The sequence below is a fragment of the Arvicola amphibius genome, chromosome 4 (genome assembly GCF_903992535.2).
Source record: "Arvicola amphibius chromosome 4, mArvAmp1.2, whole genome shotgun sequence".
NCBI lineage: Eukaryota > Metazoa > Chordata > Mammalia > Rodentia > Cricetidae > Arvicola > Arvicola amphibius.
The window spans coordinates 41,274,699-41,296,897 of NC_052050.1; the positions used below are offsets into that span (position 1 = coordinate 41,274,699).

The 22,199-nt window shown below is 36.8% G+C and overlaps 1 protein-coding gene across 1 annotated transcript in view; it reads right to left on the reverse strand.

The window, feature by feature from the left end:
- The window catches only part of Suz12 (SUZ12 polycomb repressive complex 2 subunit), a 42,013-nt gene that overhangs the window by 3,295 nt on the left and 16,519 nt on the right, over positions 1–22,199 (reverse strand). The window contains exons 5-15 of the mRNA XM_038327960.1: positions 20,920–20,969; positions 18,064–18,149; positions 15,216–15,447; positions 13,601–13,694; positions 9,869–9,974; positions 7,787–7,964; positions 5,835–5,926; positions 5,543–5,686; positions 4,555–4,712; positions 1,993–2,191; positions 1,468–1,547 (exon numbers count right to left, since the gene is read on the reverse strand). Coding sequence (XP_038183888.1) covers positions 1,468–1,547; positions 1,993–2,191; positions 4,555–4,712; positions 5,543–5,686; positions 5,835–5,926; positions 7,787–7,964; positions 9,869–9,974; positions 13,601–13,694; positions 15,216–15,447; positions 18,064–18,149; positions 20,920–20,969 — 1,419 coding nt within the window. The remainder of the gene's footprint in view (positions 1–1,467; positions 1,548–1,992; positions 2,192–4,554; positions 4,713–5,542; positions 5,687–5,834; positions 5,927–7,786; positions 7,965–9,868; positions 9,975–13,600; positions 13,695–15,215; positions 15,448–18,063; positions 18,150–20,919; positions 20,970–22,199) is intronic.

Here is a 22,199-nt window from a genome sequence, read left to right on the forward strand (position 1 = left end):
AGTCAAGGGGATGGGATGAGGGGCTGAAGTGATGGCTAAGTGGTTGAGAGCATCTGTTGCTCCTACAAAGGACCTGAGTTTGTTCCCAGCAACCATGTAAAGTGGATCACAACCTACCACCACAGGTGACTCCTTCCCCAAGGATCTGATCTTTTGGCCTTCAAAGGTAAACACCCCCTACCCCAAACATGCACAAGCATACACATCCATAAATCCTACCACCAAAAAAAGGGAAAGAAAAAAGTAAGAAAATGGGCTGAACTCACAAGTTTAAGATCACTCTTAAAAAATACTAAGACGCTTTGTGTGTGTGTGTAAAATGTAAAAAAGTCGAGCAAGGTGATATACACCCATGATCCCAGAATATAGAAGGAAAATGAGTTCAGGTCCAGCTTCTGGTATGTGAGACCCAATCTCAAACAACCAAACAAAATAATGACACACTGTTACGTTTTTGGAATTATTATGCCCGTACAGAAAGTCACAGAATGTTAGTGTTTGACTCAACTAGTAGTAACTGATGGAAAATGCACATATATAAATACTTGAGAATATCAAGGCCATTAATGCAGCCCATTCTCAAAGCATCATTAGTTAATTCATTAATTTATACACTTAATACACTTCTGGATGAGGGTAATATTAGAACACATATCAAAAGTAAGTTTAAGATTATGACAGGTGATTCACCTATCATTACCACACTCCCTGCAATCTTCACAGGGCACAACATAAAAAATGATCCTTGACGGTGTGGTCTTGCATGCCTAATTTAATCTCAGCAGTTGGAAAACTGAGGCAGGCAACTCTTTGTGAGTTTAAGGATAGCCTGATCTACAAAGTGAGTTCCAGGAGAGCCAGGGGTATCTTCTGTCTACTCAGAAAAGGGGTACAGATGGCTCAGTGGAAAAGCACTTGTGTCACGTTCTTTGAATCAACAATCAAAGGAGACAACTGATGCCAAAGGATCTTCACACACGAACAGGGCATCTTGTGTGTGTCAACACCCACATAGTAGTAGTAGTAGTAATAATAATAAAAAAGATGAGCCACACACAATATTGCAAGCCTATAATCTTACCACGAAGGCTGGAGTATAATGATTAAAGGTCATCTTAGCTTTATAGGGAGTTCAAAGTTAGCCTAAGCTTCATGAGGCACTGCCTCAAAACAAATGGGAGGAGGGTACTGAAGAGATATCTCAGTTGTTAAAGAGCAGTACCTGTTCTTGTAGAGGACCTGGGTTCGATTCCCAGCACCCACAATGCAGTTTACAAACATCTAATTCCGGTTCCAAGGGTCAGACTCCCTCTTTTGTCCCCTGGAGGCACAGGCACACAGAAGGCACACAGACACACAAACACAGGCAAAACATTCATACACATAAAATATTAACTAAAAAAAAACTGCATAGACTCAGAATGAGAGCAGCAAAAAGAACGAAGTAATGGAACAGAAACACTCTACCCATGCTTCATGACATGGAGATTCCACAGTTTCATTACTTCTTTCTCTCCTTCATTCACATCAGAAAATTCTTCAATTTGCTGAAAGAAAAAGAAAAATATCTATTACATATGTATAACATAAGTAATATTTCTAAGAAAAACAGGCTGTCACGTTTTGTAATTGAAAAGTAGCAAAGAAACAGTATTTCTTTTTTCTTTCTAGGCAGGGTTTCTCTGTGTAGCCCTGGTTGTTCTCGAACTCACAGAGATCCACCTGTCTCTGCCTCCCAGGCGCTGGGACTAAAGGCGTGCACCACCACCCGGCCCTGGCAGCATTCTTAACACCAAGTTTTACTTAAACAGTTATCTTAGAAAGGAAATCCTAAGTTACAACATAGCAATAAAAAGAAAAAAAGAAATCAAAGTCCTCAATACAAACTCACAGAGGGAAAATAATACTTTCCATACTTAAATAACTTTTTAAATGACACAGCACAAAACTTGCATGAGCACTGCTGAGGAGAAAGGAAATAGTGGTAATTACAGTAATGGTTTTTTCTCTCAGCCACTCTGGATCTTTTTCATCTTCACTATCTACTTCCATTTCTTGTGGCCGGAGAGGTAAGCAGGTATCACTGTGGAAATAGAGGCGATTGTGGCCACTGCTGTATGTTCTTTGTTGTTCTACTTCTCCATCTTCAGATTCAAGAAACTCCGACATGCTTGCTTTTGTTCGTTTTGGCCTAATGAAAAGAGATCAATGCTGACACAAGACAACTTCTATACCTTATACAATACCTTATACAATATTGAACATGAGCCAAGATCTGTTAGATTATTTTGTAAAACAAAAATCATAGTAATACTTGAGGCAGCAACCCCTTAATACTGCTTTCTTTTCTTTTAAAACTATTTTTATTTTATATGCATTAATATTTTTGTCCTCATGTATATCTGTGTGACAGTGTTGGCTTCCCTGGAACTGGTGTCACAGAGAGTTGAGAGCTGCCATGTAGGTGTCTAGAATCAAACCTGGGTTCTCTGGAAGAGCAGCCAATTCTCTTAACCACTGAGTCATCTCTCCAGCCCTGTTTTCTTTCAATATATAATAAAAAGTGGACACAAGACAATTTCCCCCCAAGAATTAGAGATCAAAGCCTGAACTATAGTGCATCAATGTTTCAAGGACAAAAGTGTCTTTCTGGGTGTGAAAAATAAACTTAAAAAATAGAAAAAAGTTAAAAATGTATATACACAAGGATCAGATAGTGGCAGCTCACACCTTTAATCCCAGCACCTGGGAAGCAGAGACAGGTAGATCTCTGTGAGAACTTCGAGGTGCAGCATTATCTGGACAGTGCATTACAGGACAGCTAGGACTACATAGAGAAACCCCATCACAAAAAAACAAAACCTAACACCCCACCAAAAAAAAAAAAAAAAAAAAAAACTCAAAAAATAAACAAAACAAAACAAAAACCAAAAAAACACCCAAATAACAAAACAGCCACAACAAAAAAAAGGAAACATTTGAGGTGAGATGCCGTAATGGTTCAGTGGTTAAATGTGCTTGCAGAAGCTGGGTGATGATGGAGCAAGCCTTTAATCCCAGCACTTGGGAGACAGAGGCAGGCAGATCTCTGTGAGTTCGAGGCCAGCCTGATCTACAAGAGCTAGTTCCAGGACAGGCTCCAAAGCTACAGAGAAATCCTGTCTTGAAAAACAAAAACAAAAACAAAACAACAACAGAAAATGTGTGCCCGCAGAAGATCCAAGATCAGTTGCCAACATCCACATGAGGTAGATCACAAGAGCCTATTTCCAGTTTCAGGGGATTTGACACCATCTTCTGCCTTCTTGGGTACCCACATGCAAATGGTATTTACTTACACATAAATTCCAGTGTATTATATAGCAAAACTGTCACAAAAATTACTAATTTTATATATCAGATCTGTTTAGTATAATTATATTATTTTGGTTGTGAGCTTAGTCTGTGATGGCTGAGTCACCCCTCTAGCCCAGTATTTGTTTTATTATAAATATACTAACACATGTATATTTATTTACAAAGTGCAAAACCAGAAAAATAGTTGCAGATACACATCTAAGTAAAAATTCTGCTTTTTTAGGTTTCTTTTTCTTTTCTCATTTTCAAGTTTCTTAAGGCAGGGTTTTTCTGTGCAACTGCCTTGGTTGTTCTGGAATTCACTTTGTAGATCAGGCTGGCCTTGAACTCACTGAGATCCACCTGCCTCTGCTTCCCAAGTGCTAACATTAAAGGCATGTGCCACGAGCTCCTGCTTGTTTTTTAGGTTTTAGGAAGATAAAACTTAGTAGTACAATCTCCTTCAAACTCACTCCTATTGTGTGTTTATAAAGTTCAATGAAAGGATTCATAATGTCAGCTCTCTTGGGATAGCATCAGATGGCACCTTGGGTGACACAGATAGAATTATTTGCATTTCATATTACCGAAGTAGAGTATATTCCTTCTCTGCAGATTCTTTGTATGTATATACACAGACCTGGGTCCTCTACAAGAGCAAGTGATTTTAACCATCGAGCCATTTCTCTAGCCCCAATGTAAAGAATTTGCTAAGTCCACAAATCAATGAAGGAGTAGCAACATTAGTAAATTATTGCCTGCAGGCCATCCTTAACCCTGGCGCCTGGGAGGCAGAGGTAAGTGGATCTCTGTGAGTTCGAGGCCAACCTGATCTACAGAGTGAGTTCCAGGATAACCAGGGATACACAGAGAAACCCTGTCTTGAAAGAACAACAACAAAAACACCACCAACAACAAAAAAATCTATCTAGATAGGATTGATTAAATGCAAAAATACTTGAAGAAAGGGCTACAACAATAGTGTTTTCTCTTGCATTCACACAGCCCTGGGCTTAATCCTCAGTAGCACACCAACAATACAACTTGGAAGGTTCAAAGTAAAAGAGGAAAAACCCAATAAAACAGGGTCTAGGGAGATCAACAAAAGTAGGGTATATTCTGCCAAGCCTGACTGACTAAATATAATCCCTCGGACCCACATGGTGGGAGCATAGAATCAACTTCTACAAATTGACACACACTCATGCACATGCTTACCTGCACACAAGAATGTGTGTTATAGGTGTTCTCTTTACTGGTCCATTACGACTAAAAGCAAATCCAGGTTGGCGATGAATATCCTGAGGATTTCCTGCATAGGAACCATCATAACACTCATTGATAGAGACATCTATCCTAGCACCTTTTGGATGATACTGTAACAAATAAAAAACAAAAACAGGATGTTTAGGAAAGAAAATATTAATAAGCCTATACCCTACAAACATTCTTCTTAATGTTTTGAAAACTAAGGTAAGAGAAACATCAGCATGATAGAAAAGCACACCAGAAGACTAAAAAAAAAAAAAAAAAAAAAAAAAAAAAAAAAAAAAAAAAAAAAAAAAACAAAAAAAGGGCTGGAAAGATGGCTCAGCGGTTAAGAGCATTGCTTGCTCTTCCAAAGGTCCTGAGTTCAATTCCTGGCAACCACATGGTGGCTCACAACCATCTGTAATCAGGCATGCACGTAGACAGAATATTGTATACATAATAAACAAACAAAGCCATCTATAAGAGTTAAAAAAACAAACAAAACAAACAAAAAAAACAGGAAGGAAGGAAAGAAGGAAGGAAGGAAGGAAGGAAGGAAGGAAGGAAGGAAGGAGAACAGGCATGGTGATGCCACCTCTAATCTCCATTCCTAGGAAGCAGAGACAGGAAGACAGGGGAACCTAGCTACAAATAAGACTTGGTTTTAAAAAACAAAACCCCACAAAAAGCAAATTAAAATTTATTGATCTTATTTATTGGTTTGGTGACTTTGTACAAAGTATCTCTTTCTCAAGAAGGAAATTTCCCTTAATGATATTCAATGAATATATGGCATATAAAAATATTTATTATTATTCAACATAAATACAATAAACTCAATCACGCACTGTAATCTGGACAGAACTCCTACTATTTACCTGCAAAGTGCAATTTTTCTACAGTTATTCTATGCATGATGTGTACTATTGGTAAGCAAGCAAGAAAAACTACTTACTACGTAATTGAAGATAAATCTGCTATGGCAGAGTTTCAGATGCTTGAGTAAACTGTACAGCTTACGGCAGTTGAGAGTGCACCAAGGGCAGTGCAGGTCATCTCTGGCTTCCGTCTGTTGTCTTGTATTATTGTTATAAAGGAACTAAAAACAAAAAAAAGTGTCAAGCTTACAACTTGCACATTTCTAAGCACTGTTTCATTATCTTCTCTAAAATGTTTAATGCAAAAAATATTCAAATACAAAATTCTATTTCACAATTACGTAAAATGAACCAGCCAGTTGTGCTTACCTGATAAAATATTCTTAATTTCTGGCGATTTTCATTCGAAATATCCTTTTCTTTCCTTGTTTGCAGCTCTGCAGTCAGTGTCTCTTTAACAGCTGAAAATATAAACCTGTTTATTTGATGGAAAGACTCATCTATAAAGTATCTTGCCAAAATTATTAAATAAAGATTTATAACTGTGGTATTTGGTATTTCTGCTCTTCCTTCAACAAAGGAAGATACACTAGGAAAACATTATTTAATATTTGATTAGTAATCAGGGATGAGTTTATATCGAGATTCTTAAAAAACGCACAAAACAGTCAAAGAACTTCCTCAATATATTTTTATTTTTCTTTCTTTTTTTTTGTTTTTTTGAGAAAGAATTTCTCTGTAGCTTTGGAGTGTTCTCTTGGAACTCCCTCTGTAGACCAGGCTGGCCTTGAACTCAGAGATCTGCCTGCCTTTGCCTCCTAAATACTGGTAATAAAGGCATATGCCACCACTGCCTGGCTTTGCTTTTATTTTTTCAAGACAAGTTTCTCCATATAACAGAGCCCTAGCTATCCTGGAACTAACTCTGTAGATGAGGCTGGCCTTTTAACTTAGAAATTCTGCCTGCTTCTGCCAAGTGATGGGATTAAAGACACAAGCCACCAAACCTGGACTATCCTCTGATATCTTAAACCATAATAAAAATAATACCAAAGAAACTCTATGTAGTTACCACAAAGTTTTGAAATACTTCAAAGTCACGGGTGTTTTTGTTTTGTTTTGGGTGGTGCTGTGGTTGAACTCAGGCCCTCACACATTCTTTCACCTGCTGCCATGACAGTGTTTGGAGGGATTATTTGTGCACATTAGCAAGCAGTCATCCTCTAAGAGCTAGCTTATCAGAAAGTGAAAACTGATTGTTTTATATTCACTTCAAACCCCAAAATAACCCTTAAAGTTGATTTTAGTGTATTTTTTCAGACTTAATGGAAAATTACTTAATTTAGTGTGTTGTGCGACAAAACTAAAGACCCACAAATACAATTCCGTCATCAAGCTTTGTTTGAGGCTCCCTGTGGGTTTTTGCCCATTTCACTAGCTTAAAGAGTATTTTGAAAAGTGCCTAAACCACAAATTACTCAGGAAATATTTCCCACAGCACAGATCATTTCTTTATTATCTTTGTGTACAGTGAGTTTAACACTCAGGTACATGTGTGGAAGCCAGAGAACAACTTTCAGGAGTAATTTTCTTCTTTTCACATCACATGGGATTTGAGAATTAGTTCAGGTTGACAAGGCTTGCACAGCAAGCAGACGGGGCTCTATGAATACTTGTAAGGCCTCAACCTGCCTGTGCTCCCCCAAGCACTGCAATTAAAGACATTTACAACAAGTCACTTTTGTCTCTCATCCTTTCCAGTCACCTGCACATGATCATGCAGAGTCAAAGAAAAGTCTAATGCTCTACCATCAAAGGCAGTGTTTTTATTAGACAGATCTAAAAGAAGTCAGGACTGAACATAGCAGAGCTCTGCTTGTACATGTTCTTTAGTGGCAGTATGAGAGATTGAAGCCAGGGCCATGTGTATGCCAGGCAAATAATCTACGCAACCCAACTCTTTTACATTCTAATAATGCATTGAAAAGCATATTTCCTATATGAGACAAATTAGTGGAAAATTTTATTTTAAACTGACACAAGGATATTTACAGACCCATCTGAAGGTGTTATATATGGTAAGCATACTACACATATACTAAATATATATATTAAAGAAAAAGTGAGATTCCCAGAAATATCCACCACAAATGGTTCTAGAAAAGGGATTAATTAGTCCTTTAACCCAGAACTTTACACTTTGTATAAGCAAATTCTAATTGATCACAGTTAACAATAGACTACTTAATAAATCAAACAGCATTTCCTGATTAATTACATGTAACAAAAATATAATATTTTGATAGCAATGATGTTTTTACCAATAGTTTGAGCAGGTTTAACAGAACCAGGCTTATTTTCCTGATGGAGGCTCTCTGAATTTCTAGTGGCAAGAGGCTTGGCAACAGGAGCTGTAGACTTATCGTTGCTTTCTCCTGTCCAACGAAGAGTGAATTGCAATGTAGGTCCCTGAGAAAATGTTTCAAATGGAGGCAGCCGCTGAACCAAGAAACAAACAGAAGCAATGAGAAGAGTTATGACAACATCAACACTGGAGGAATAAAAAATATTCATTGTAATATGTCAACATGATCACTGCTCGGCCTTTTGGCTAAGATCAAGTGTAATATGTCAATGTAAATTTATTTAAAACCAATACAACTTTTTAAATTAAATAACGGGCACAGGTTCACGCTTCAGTGCAGTGCCAAATAAAGCCAAAGACACCCTGGTGATGGAGTCCAGTGCCCAACATTGGTGCTGGGAATTGCAATTAGATTCTCTGGAAGAACAGTACATGATCTTAACCTCTGGACCATCTCTCTAGCCAAATACATTTACTTTTAAAGTCCAAAAGCTAGTAAGCACAGCCAAATAATATATAGAGTACTCAAGTCATCACTAGAGAAAGGGAAAGCTCAAGCAGTATGCAATGGCAGCTATTTACAACAAATGTTGAATTATTATGTGGAAACAATGACACATAACAGCCAGATTTCAGATTTTTCAGCTGTACGGTGGTGGTGCACACCTATAAACCCAGTGCCAGGGAGGTAGAGGCAGGCGGAGTTTGAGGACAGGCTAGTCTACAAAGCAGTGCTAGGACAGCCAGATCTGTTACACAGAAACTCTGTCTGCCTCCAAAGTGCTGGAATAAAGACATGTGCCACCACCGCCAGGCTATGTTTTTTCTTTTTTGATAATACTGTGGTGTTATGTAACTCATGCTGACCTAGAACTTTTCATCCTTCACTACTCAGATTCCTAAGCACTGGAACTATAGGCTAAATTTCTTAAGAGGCAGAAACCAATTTTGAAGAACATCTTCCCTTGCTGGGCAATAGTGGCACATGCCTTTAATCCCAGCACTCAGGGGACAGATGCAGGCAGATCTCTGAGTTCAAGACCAGCCTGGTCTACAGAGTGAGTTTCAGAAAACTGCATCCAAAAAAAAAAAAAAAAAAAAAAAAAAAAAAAAAAAAAAAAACCAAACAAACAAATAAAAAACTTAAATGTTATATTGGCTGTGATTTATCTAATTTTTACAGATTTCTCAATAAACTTATTACTAGTTATTACATGTTACTTGCTGTCACTATGAATGTAACATATAAAATAGTGCATATAATACTCATTGAGCAAATATTGAACGCCAGACACATGCATATTTATTATCCTATTAAATCTTTCCATTGTAGCCCTCATTTTACAGAAGAAACAAGACATATAAGTTTACTTATCAAATGTCACAAATTTAACATCAGAGATAGGACTCAAATAGCCAGGATTTTTTTTCTTGCTTTTTGAAACAGGATTTCTCTCTATTAAAACAGTCCTGGTTGTCCTAGAACTCACTTTGTAGACCAGGCTGGCCTTGAACTCACAGAAATCGCCTGCCTTTGCCTCCCCAGTGCTGGGATTAAAGGTATGTGCCACCACTGGCCAATAGCTAGCTAGGTTCTTAAGCACAATGCCCTCCATTACATTTTCTGACTGGGCCATTTTACTTGTATTTTTTCTAAGTATTTAGATCAAAGGACTCTTAGGGCAAGCAACACGGCTTGGTGGGTAAAGGCACTTCACACCAAACCTGATGACGGTGTTTAGGTAAGTAAATGTAAAATGTGGAGGTGCAATGTCTTTAATCCATCATTTGGTGGGAGGCAGGGAAATCTTTGTGCCTTTGAGACCAACATGGTTTGTTTGTTTATAGAGTTCCAAGAAAGTCAGAGCTGTATAGTTAATACCCTATCTCACAAATAAGTAAAATAATTGCTTAATGTAAAAACAAGAAACAGAGACTCCTTATTTCTAATATAATTTGCATTTGGGTAAGAAAACATCAATCAAAATAAGAGTTGACAACTAAAGTGTGTTTAATCTTCTAAGTCATTCATTCATACCTTCCCATCAAGAATAGTTTCCCATGTTGCTCTTTTCTTGTTTATTGGACATTCTTCCATTTCCTGCATGGCTACTTCATATTCCCCATCTAAAAGCTGTAAACGCCTGTTAGAGAAACACATATACTTTATAAAGTAAACAGTGTATTATTTTAAGGACAAAGTCTACACTCCATATTTACATTAAAAAGCATTAAATTTGTATACTACCTTACATACACAGCAGGAGTTTAAATTATTTACATTCCAGCTCTGAGAAAAACAATATTAATAAAAAGCAATTATAATTATAGAGAATTGTATTACTGTAGCTAGACATAACTTTAAAAATATGAACTATAATATTCCTAAAGTCTCAAAACCTAGTTAATTTCATATATTAAGTATAAATGGGCCATGTAAGTTTTATACTTTTGAAATCAGCACAACAGCAGTGTGAAAATTCTTCCTTAGGGAATTATTACAAAATATGCTCGTTGGTGTCTGAACTGGAACCTTCACATTTGCTCAGGAAACTAAGGATTCAACAAACCTGTGAACTACGGGTACCCACGGAAACCTGGCACATAAAGGAGCTCAGTAAATATTTCATGAATGAAGGAATCAATCAGTCAAGAAAATTATACGCCATAGTTCTAACATGTGTGGATAAAACATAGTTCTAATATATGTTGTATGATTTATATATTACTTCCATTCTTTTTGTTAAGCTTTTTACTTACTTATTAAGTATACAGTGTTCTGCCTGCAGGTATGCTTGCATGCCAGAAGAGGGCACCATGTCATTACCAGATGGTTGTGAACTGCTAGATGGTTGCTGTGAATTGAACTCAGGACCTCTAGAAGAGCAACCAGGGCTCTTAACCTTTGAGCCATCTTTTCAACCCTATTACTTCCATTCTTAAACACTGGCATTCACTACTATTCTAAAAACTTTCCTTTACCATGGTAACAACTGATTTCACATAGGAAGAACATGGCTTCTCTTTAGTCATTTTAGTCCAATTAGACAATGAAAGGTAAGATGTACCGAGAACTTCACTTTCCTGAGGCTGCAGCCCTTCAGAGCTGCACAATAGTTTTATAACATAGAAATAAGAACTCTGAACATATGATTTCAAAGTAACTTCCCCATCTGTCACATTTTTGGAGACTGGCCTTAATTATCTTAGGTGAAATAAGCCTATTGTTTAGGCTCTGCAGTAGTTGGGATTATAGGCATGAGACACCACTTCTGTCTATCATAGACAGTCTCACTCTGGTTAGGTGGCCTTTGTTCTCTGAAAGCCTTCGGTTTTTCTTTTGTGCTCAGTATTTCAAACTTCCTCTACATGTCTTTTACATTTGGGTTCATCTTTCAAAGACTTCAATGTAGGATTAGAAGAAAAAAAATTAATATATCTAGTCTCAAGACTGTGGTTCAGGGGCTGGAGAGATGGCTCAGTGGTTAAGGGCACTGGCTGCTCTTCCAAAGGTCCTGAGTTCAATTCCCGGCAACCACATGGTGGCTCACAACCATCTGTAATGAGGTCTGGTGCCCTCTTCTGGCCTGCAGGAATACACGCAGACAGAATATTGCATACATAATAAATAAATAAATAAATAAATAAATAAATAAATAAATATTTTTTTTGAGAAAGGCTGTGGTTCATAAATATAATTCTTTACTAAAAGCAATATCAGGACTTCTGAAAGAAAAGACAATCTCAAAGTGTTAGGAAAAAGATTTTTTTTTTTTTCTGGTTTTTCGAGACAGGGTTTCTCTGTAGCTTTGGAGCCTGTCCTGGAACTAGCTCTTGTAGACCAGGCTGGTCTCGAACTCACAGAGATCCGCCTGCCTCTGCCTCCCGAGTGCTGGGATTAAAGGCGTGCGCCACCACCGCCCGGCTCTCAGGAAAAAGAGATTTTATGTCTTGAATAAGGAAAACTTAAAAATATAAAAAAAGAGATACTGGAATCTGCTTGAAAGGGCTCCTTTTAAACAAATTTATAATCTGAGCATTAAAATGAGTAACAACATGAACAGATAAAAATGAACTCACTAAAAATATAATCTAACGTAATTCACATTGGTTAAAAAACAAAACACCTAAAAATGAGGGAAGTAATCCTATTCACAGAAAAGTGCCAATGAATATCATGGAGAAATGACGGGAAAGGGGTGGGAAGCATTCACAAGGCTTTGTTCAACACCCAATATCACTTGAAACAAAAATAACAAAAAGAGCTGAACATAATGATACTTGGCAGCTTGTATTCCCAGCATTCTAAATACTGAGGCAGGAGGATCAAGAGTTTGAAAGTAGCCTGGGCCAAATAAATAGTAAGACCATCCCAAACAAAATTAAAGACATTACTAGGTCAATGGGAAGCCACTGTCAGACATGCTGTGTGTAGGGAAGTGGTTATCAGGAAATGCCTTTGTTATTTGGAGATACATTTTCAAGCATAACAAGGTAGAGATGAAGTATATATTCAACCGGTTCAGCACAAAAATTAAACACACAGAAAACAAATGAGGTAAAATACTACAAATAATGGTAAAGGGTATGTGGATGTTACACAAATATTTCTTGAACTTATGTCTATACATATTTAAATTTTCAAAATTAAACCATGAGGAAAAATTCATCTAGTTTCCTAGCATTTTTAATTAAAACAAAACCAGAGGTTTATTTCATATAAAGAATATATTAGGGCTGGAGAGATGGCTCAGTGGTTAAGAGCACTGCCTGCTCTTCCAAAGGTCCTGAGTTCAATTCCCAGCAACCACATAGAGGTTCACAACCATCTGTAATGAGATCTGGTGCCCTCTTCTGGCCTGCAGGCATGCATGCAGACAGATCACTGTATACTTAATAAATAAATCTTAAAAAAATAATATATTAGCATATATATGAAGTACAAAGAAGAAAAAAGAAAATACAATGTGCCCCTAGTGGCACAGAATACAATCTCAGGATCAGCAAAGACTAGTACAGGTACATTATACATGAGACTCCACTGCTTTCCAGTGTATTTACTTTTGTGCTTTCTCCTCTCTTAGGCTCCATATTAGGGAATCAAACCTCAGATCATGTGCATGTGAAGTTAGCACATGCTATAGCTGAGCTACAGCCAGCCCTCTAGCTGTTTACAACTGGAAACTTTGATATACTATCTTGAGTTTTATTGCTAAGCACCAGCAATCAGCCTAGTATAAGAAATCATGATATCTCAGGCACCATTCTCCAACATTTTTTTTTTAAGATTTAGATGTAAGCTACAAAAAGACAGTGATTTTGTGCCTCCTCACCGGTTAGAAGTGTTTGTCAAAAAGCAGACACTCAAGTCAGGTGATGGCGGCACATACCTTTAATCTCAGCACTCAGGAGGCAAAGACAGGTGGATCTCTGTGAGTTAGAGGTCAGCCTGCTCTACAGAGGGAGTTCCAGGACAGGCTCCACAGCTACAGAGAAACCCTGTCTCGGGGGGGGGGGGGAACCCAACCCAAACCAAACCAAACAAAAAAGAGCAGGCACTCAGAAAACACTTGTTGAATCAACAATTTGAACTGAGTCACTCATAGTTCCTTAGCTCTGCTTACTGCTCTCTATATGCTAGAGAAAAACTCAGTTATTTGCAAATTTGTTTTTCCATTTATTAGAACAAACATAAGCAATACCAGTTATTCTCCTTCAGAATAAAAACATTTGCAGAATACGGGAAGCCTTATTTGACCGTCAATATTACCTGTTTTTGTCAAACACTGTCATCTGTGCAACAAATGTCTTTTCCCCATCGTCCCGATTTCGTTTTCTTCTGGCTGGAACTTCTTCACTGACATCTGAATTAAATAAATTTTTTTGTAAATCAATTACTTAAAAAAAAGTGTACCATCTGCAATATATGGTCCCTTTTAATGTTGTAAGGTAAAATGTGCTACTTTATCCAAATGAGATACAAATTACATGTTTCAATATTCACACTCATTTGTTTCAACTTTGGATTTTTAACATGTATTATGTCCATCTTTATTTTTCTACAAGATGAGCTTAAAATACAGCACAGGCTGGTTTGGAAATGGCTATGCATTGGCTGGCTTTCAACTCAATTGGTCTGAGTGCTGGGACAATAGGTCTGTATAACTCAGCTGGGTCTGCCCTTATTTCCTGACAACACTGACCATCAGAATTCATCCTTGCAAATGCTAACTTGTTTGGAATGATTCATGCTAGGTAGGCTCCTCATTACTTCACACAGAGTTCCATTATAAGAATCTAAAAAGAGATTTGTTTTTATTTTATGAGTGGTTTTGCTTCATTTATGTTTGTGTACCATTTGCACATAGTGCCCATGAAGGCCAGAACAGAGTGTCAGATCCTTTAGAACTGGAGTTATAGACAGCAGTTAACTGCCACGTGGGTGATGAGAACCAAATGTGGATCCTCTGAAGAGCAGCAAGTCTCTTTTAAGAGTGTTTAAAAGGAGCTCTCCACCTCCTTATAATAACTTTTAAACAGTACTCCACATATACCTCTGTTATACTACTGTTCATTTCAATGCAATTATTTATTCCATATCTCTCTCCCTAAACTGGGTTGTAAGGCTTCAGATAATGTTTATCTTTGTATTGACTGTAGGCAGCTATACAACAACTGTATGATTATCTCAAAGATGAATTCAGATCTGCTGGAAGAAAGGAATGGGTACAGGATCAATGCAATATATATTATACTGCTCATGTTCAAGATAGTACAATGGCATGCACCTGTAGTTCCAGCACTCTGAAAGCTAAGCTAGAAGGATGGGTCGAGTCTGAAGACTAGTTGAGGCAATGGTGAGACCATGTATCAATAGAAAATGGAAAAAAGCAAGAAAGTAAGAAGAGAGAAAAAGATAAGGAGAGGGAAAGAGGCAAGGAAGAAAGGAAAAGTGGCAGGGAAGGAAAGAAGGAGGGGAAGAGAAAAATGCTGGAGGAAGACAAAAAAAAGGAAAGCTCAGGTTTAACCTAAGTAGTGAGCGGACAGACACCTAGCATGAGGAAGGCTCTAGGGCAATCTCTAGCATAGCAAAATAACAATAGAACAGTCTCTCCAACTTTGGAAAGAAACAGGGTTTTATGGTTTGTTTTTGTACAGTGCAGCCAGGCAAGCCTCAAACTCATGTTGTAGTGACTCAGCTTTCTGAGCACTTGGATTACAGGCACAAACTACCACACCTAGCAGAAAGTGAAGGTTATTTCAAGAAAAACAAAACAACACTTTATACACAATTCTATATATTATGAAGAAATACTAGTGCAAATATTTTCACTAACTACTTTGATATCCAATAAAATCTAATGAAATTACAGAAATAAAATTACCAATATTTTCATTGGTTTCTCCATTAATCATTCCATTAAATTCTCTTCTTCCTGGACGAGTTACTCTAAATAGTAGTGAGTAAGACTTCACCATATGGCTGTTACTAGGTTCAAATTCATTACTGGAAACTGCCAGGGATGGTAAATTTCCTGGTTTTATTTGGTTGAGGTCAGGATTCAAAGGCACCTGCTTTTTACCAGTAGGAATTTGCCTTATTGGACAACTTACATCCTGCAAAGTAGAGATTCATAATTACATTTATACATGAGCAATGATAAATTACAGTAAAACTTCTAATCAGTTATAGGAAACATGATATAAGTCATGATTTACCAAAAAGCATGTTAAATAATCATACTGCTGAAAACTGTGAAACAAAAACAAAAATGGAACAATTAGATTCCCAATAGTAAAGCAATTGAAGATTACTACAATATAGTGAAGAGAGAGAAAAGAGCATATCCAGTATCTAGCTTCCCTTGTATGCACAAAGCCATGAATGCGCACTCTATGAACAGGCATGGTGGTACAGGGGAGGATCACACAAAGCCATGAGTGCGCTATGAATAGGTATGGTGGGTATGGGGGAAGGTCACATAAAGCCATGAGTTCGCGCTCTAAGAACAGGAATAGTGGTACGGGGGCAGGATCACAAGGTCAAGCTCTACTTTAAGGCTTCCTCAAAATAAATACCTAAAATATGAACAAAATAACTGGAAATATGAGGAGAAAAATAAAACAGAATTAAAGTGCTTGTGATAAAGTCAGTAGCAAAGCACGCATGAGTCCCTGGTAGACAGACAGAGACAGGTGGAACTCTGAGTTCAAGGCCAGCCTGGTCTACAAAACTGAATTCCATAACCAGGGCTATGAAATCCTTTGACTTAAAAAAAAAATGAAAACAAAAAGCCCAAAATAAACAAAAAATCTGGGTGGTGGTGGTATACACCTTTGATCCCAGCACTCTGGAATTGGAGGGCAGCGACTAGAGTTCTAGGACAGCCTAGGTTACACAGAGAAACCCTGTCTCAAAGAAAAAACGGGGGGAAGGGGCAGGGAGGCACCAGAAGAAGGGGAAGATACCTATAAACCCCATTGTTACCAAACACTAAACCCACATCTGTTTCATATATACTTTAAAAGGAACAGCAATTATCTGAGAAATACTCACTCCATAACTAATTATACTGAGAGAACAGTAGAAAAAAAACCTGCATTTCATGTGGCAACTACAGAGCAGGACAACCCAGGAGTTGGCTTCAAAGCTATGATGCTCTTGACTTAATCTCCACAACCAACTTAGTAACATCTTTAAAAGAAATAAAATGGGCTGGAGATGGCTCAGCAGAAAAGAACATTGGCAGCTCTTCCAGAAGACCCACATCTGATTCCCAGCACCTATATGACAGCTCACAAGTTCTAGGGACACCTCTTTAGGCATCAGGCATCCACATGGTGGGTGCATAGATAATGCACTCAGGCAAAATAGCCATAAATAATAACCATAATAAATCTGTACTTATAGACTATTCTACACGAGAAATCTTATAGACTATTCTACACGAGAAATCTAAGCCTCATTCATACCCTAAGCCTCCCATTTCACAAACGACTAAAATAAATAGTTTGGTATGTTTGTCCCTTGAAGATGTTTACAATTACTAATTTTTCTGAAACACAAAACAAGAAACACTGTCATAACTACCATTTTTCCTCATAAATAATCTATTTTAAAATTTTACTTATCATAAATTTGATGGGAGTATGAGTAACTAGTAGTATATCCTAACTTTACATATACTTTCTAATGCTACATAAGTGTCTCTTATCATCCAGTTATGAGTGGCATATTCCTATTATGACTCTGGTAGTTTTTAAGTCCCTCATCACTTTAAAACCATATGGAAAAATATCACCAGCAAGAGCTCTATATAGTTCAGTTCCTGTTTAAGGTGTAATGATACATAGGTACACTCTAAAAAACAGTAACAAAAAAATCCTTTCTTGTGCTTACTGGACATACCTATATCCTCTTTGGAAAGAAATACCTATTTCTATTCTGTAGTCATTAATAATTTTTGCCTTTAATACAAGACAGACTTAGGACTTAAGTCTATAAGAAGTACATACTGTTGGTTTTGGTGGATTGTTCAGGAAATGTATGTTGCCATTATGACAGTTATTTCTATGATAAAATGATTTAATCTTCTAAATACAAACTGAAGGAATGTATTAAGTCAATGGCTGATAATGCTGACAGTAAATTTTTTCCCCATCATTGTGCTATAAAAGAAAAAAATCTTTTAGGGCTGGAGAAATTGCTCAGACATTAAGGCTGGGCTTACAACCAAAAATATAAGAAATATCTTTTGGAGAAAAAAAACTTATTTAAAACTGTAAGGACTACATCCGTATGAATGTACTAGTAGCTAAAGAACAACCTCTGAGATTAGTAAAAGCAGATGAATCTGCCCTAAGACACCACAACTTCTTCCTGTGATTCCTACTGGACAATGTTTTGTACAGATGCTCAGATCAGGGGAAAAATTAGGAAGGGTGGCAATAGGTTATAATAATAGTAAAAGTAAGTTAGCCACCAATTTAGATGACTCCCTGTCCCTCTCAGAGATACCATCTCACTATGTAGCTATGGTAGGCCTGGAACTCACTAAGCAAACCTGGTTTGCCCCAGCCTCCGAATTGCTGGGACTAAATGTGTGTTACCATGCCAGCCTCAACATAGTCCTCATTTCTGAGGTTTAAAAACTGGCTCACAATTATAGTAGCTATGCAGAAACATGTTCAATAAGATTATTCTATTTAATCTACTAGCATTGTATACATTACCTTTCTTTTTTTGTGGCAAACTTTCACAAGCAGGACTTCCAGGGTAACAGAATTTTGTTCATTTTCTGAGTTTTGTGATGGTTTATCTAAATAGAAAAACCAATGTCTTAAAAATCTTTTTAATGTATACATGAGGAAAAAAAGAAAAATATTTTCCTAAGTTAAGGAATCTCAAAAGACTTCCTATAATGAAAACATATCACAAGCTCTATTTTTCTTTTTCCTTCCCAGTTTAGTTCCAGACTTGCAGCACTCTTTTTAAAAATAAACCTTTCATAAGACACATATATGTATCTATCTGCCTATAGAGTAAGATTTTTCTCCCAATTTGAGTAAGATGACTCAGTTGTTTTAATTCACACTTAATCTATTTACTTCTCATTGAAAATTTAACATGTATAATGCAGAAAGTGTTTTTCAAAAGTGACAAAAGCAGGCAAAGCTTCTTGCCAAGAAGCTTTAGTAAAATAGTTCTAGAGGATTACACAAAAAAAGTTCAATGTTCCTTCTTCTCCCAAAATTATTACTAGAAAATTTATTTAGTGGACATGGTGGTACACATCTTTATTCCCAACACCTGTGAGATAGAGGCAAGTGGATCTCTATAAGTGAGGCCATCGTGGTATGTACAAGACCTCGTCTCAGAGAGAGAGACAGAGCAAGAGAGAAGAGCACGAGCAAGCAGGCAAAGGTCTAGGTCTAAGTGGCAATAGCAAAACTAGCTGTTCATTACTACTTGAGGATGCTTTGGCTTTAAAACTTAAAAAAATTGTAGTTTTAAGTAACAGGTCTATACTTTCTGATTAAATAACAAAAACGTTGGCAAGCCAAGGCTTCAAAGGAACTATTACTAATATTTAAAATTATGAAGTTATTAATAGTTCAAACCTAAATATTTAAATACTAAACTTCAATAATATATGGAACTATTACTAGATCATTAATATATATATACATACATATACACACATATTATACACACACACACACTGCAAACAATTTTTCCCCTTCTTGGATTTTTAGGCAACTTTCTTTCCTACATAAAATCAATCTTCTTCGACTATGGGCACCGCTCAGAGGTAGACTGCTTCCCTAGCATGCCAAAGGCTATGGGTTTGGTATCTTGCACTCAAACTAAAATAAAACCAGTAAGAAAAAGCACTAAAATGTAACAAATTCACTTCAATTTTTATATGCAGTATAGAGAGAAGATGGCTGAATTAGACACTCTGAAAAATATAATCACAATAAAAATATTTTAAGATGGCAAAATAACCCAGTGTCTAAAACAGAAAGATTGTCAAAACAATGCTTACCATGAGAATGGAGCCCTAACAATCAAGTAATTTCTGCTATTTTAGCCATTTTGTCTGTCTGAAAAAGGCCAGTTGACCTGGATCTTGCAAAACTATCAATCCTTTGGTCTAGGCCTCCCAGAGGCAGGAGTTAAGGACACAGGAACATACCACTATATCCAGCAGTATTAGGAACTTCGAAGCTGGTTCTCTATTCTGGTTTAAGTATCTTTTTCAAAAACAAAAAATTCTTAATTCTTAAACTTCCATTCCTTTTATTTTGAGACAGGGTTCCATGTAGCTCCAGCTGGCCTGGAACTCTTAGAGATGTACCTGCCTCTGTCTCTGCCTCCTGAGTGCTGCAATCAAAAGTTGTATGCCACTACACTTGACAAGGAAAAAAAATTTTTTTAACCAGCTGGTTGCCAAAAAAATACCATTTTAGTATTAATATATGTATGTCTTAAACAAGTCCCTGGAAACTGGAAATGAATCCCTATAAAAGTTAAATCATGGAGTTCTAAATATGAGTTTTTCTAAAATATGAGTTTATATATGAGTACTACAGAAAACAAATTTACGTGATTAAAAACAGGAATTGTAGATTATAAATTATTTAAGAGAAATAGGCAATCACAGCACCACTCTACTCCTCAGTCCCTTAAACTTTGTTCCTTAACTAAACTATTCCAAAGAAAAACTTAGCCTTTTTTATCTGGTAAAAATTTTATTACACTGATTAAGATGATATATTAAGATGAACAAGCTGACAGGCAGTATCTATTCTTTTCACAATCATGACTTACTTGGAATGTGTGTGTCTGTGTATAAGCAGGTGTGAATACAGAGGTAGAGGACAACTTATGAGAGTCTGTTCTCTCTACCACGTGAGTTCTGGAGATCAAACTCAGGTCATTAGGCTTGGTCACGTGTTTATCTGCTAAGCCATCTCAATGATTCCATATTCATTATTTTAGTTACTGACTGTAGTCCTGGCAGGCCTGAAACTAACTATGTAGATAGACAGGTTGGCTTTGAACTCACAGAGATCTCCGTCTCTGCCTCCTACATGCATGTACCACCATGCCTGGCCCTTACCACTCTTCAACCTTATCCCATTTTAAAACAAGTTTCGCAACATGCTTTTAGTGTTCACTGAAACAATCATAAAATAACATTTTCTTGGCACTGACTGACACTCTGATAATGTCTCATTAGTATTAGTGGTTATTTCAGTTGTTTATTGTTCTACCTGACAACATCAACACAAAACATCTATGTAACTGGCTCATACCAAGATCTTTGGCTTCTTGAACTTCTGGGATAACCATTAAAAATTTTTTTATCATTATATTTTAAATTTAAAATTGAAAAGTATCATCAGAAGGCCATGGGTACAGTTCAGTGGTAACACAGTGCTTTGTTTTAGAAGGACATTGAGTGTAATACCCAGCACATAGAAAAAATAAAAAGAAATTCAAACAAATGAAATTACCAAAACAAAACAAATCTATGAACACAAGGAACTCAGAATGAACAACTTTTCTACTACAATACTTACCATTTTTGTAGAAGAAACCGGTAAATGTAAGTTGCAAATGAGCAGACAAGCTGAATAAAAAAAAATTATCACTTTAATAATCTGTAATAAATGTCGTATAGACCTTAAAATACTCTGAGAGCAAAGACAGTTTATGAATGTTTGATTTTCTCACCCTTAACCACTGAGGCTCAGAACTCAATGTGCTTCTCCTAACTGTAACAAAACAATGCCTACTTCCATTACAACATACACAGAGACATACAGTGGTTAGCACAGTCTCTGTAATCTGTGCTCAGCCGAGAAAGGTATTAGCTATCCAGATCACAGACAACCTAAACGACATAGTGAGACCCTTTCCCAAAACAAAATCAAAACCACCACTACCAACTCCCCTCACACACAACTGACAAAAGTATAAGTAAAAACACCAAAGGAATAAGGCCAAAAGAGCAGACTACCAATGGTATCCCATTACCACAGTGTTTTATTATCTTTGTTATAAAGGGGAAGGTTTCCTATCTTTCAATGTTAAAAGGAAAAATCTGAAAATAAAATCTAAATCAATGAGTATTTAATACTTTCCCCTTGGTGCTAGCTAGGACGTCCCTTGTGAAGCAAGTGTGCTACCTCTGAGTGACCTCCTCAACCTTCAAACACATTAAAGCAATGAAAATTCATGCTTCCTAACAGATGGTGTGGAGCCATTACTTTATTCTATAATTAAGAGTAAAACACACAATTACAAAGTTACTATAAATGTATATTTACTTTTTTAAAAAATATAATTTACTTTTATATGCATTGGTATGAATGTGTCAGATTCCCTGGAACTGGAGTTACAGACAGTTGTGAGCTTCCATATGGGTGCTAGGAACTGAATCAGGGTCCTCTGGAAGAGCAGCAGGTGCTCCATCCATCTTTCTGGCCCCACATAACTTACTTTTTTAATATGATATTTTCATGTAAGAGTTAGAAGCTCTATAATAAGAAAAGGAAGCAAGCCAGGAGGTGGTGGCACACAACTTTAATCCCAGCAATCAGGAGGCAGAGAATGATGAATCTCTGAGTTCGAGGCCAGTCTAGTCTTAAGAGTAAATTTCAGGACAGCCAAGGCTACACAAAAAAAACCTATCTCAGGAAAAAACAAAAATAAAAACCAAACAAACAAAAGTATAAAAAAATAGCTAATAGAAATAGAAAAATTATTACTAGAAACACCAACAGGCTTCTGTAATATATTTAAACAGGAAAACAGAACAAACACATGTTGCAGCTTCTGAGGTGACACAGAACCAGGA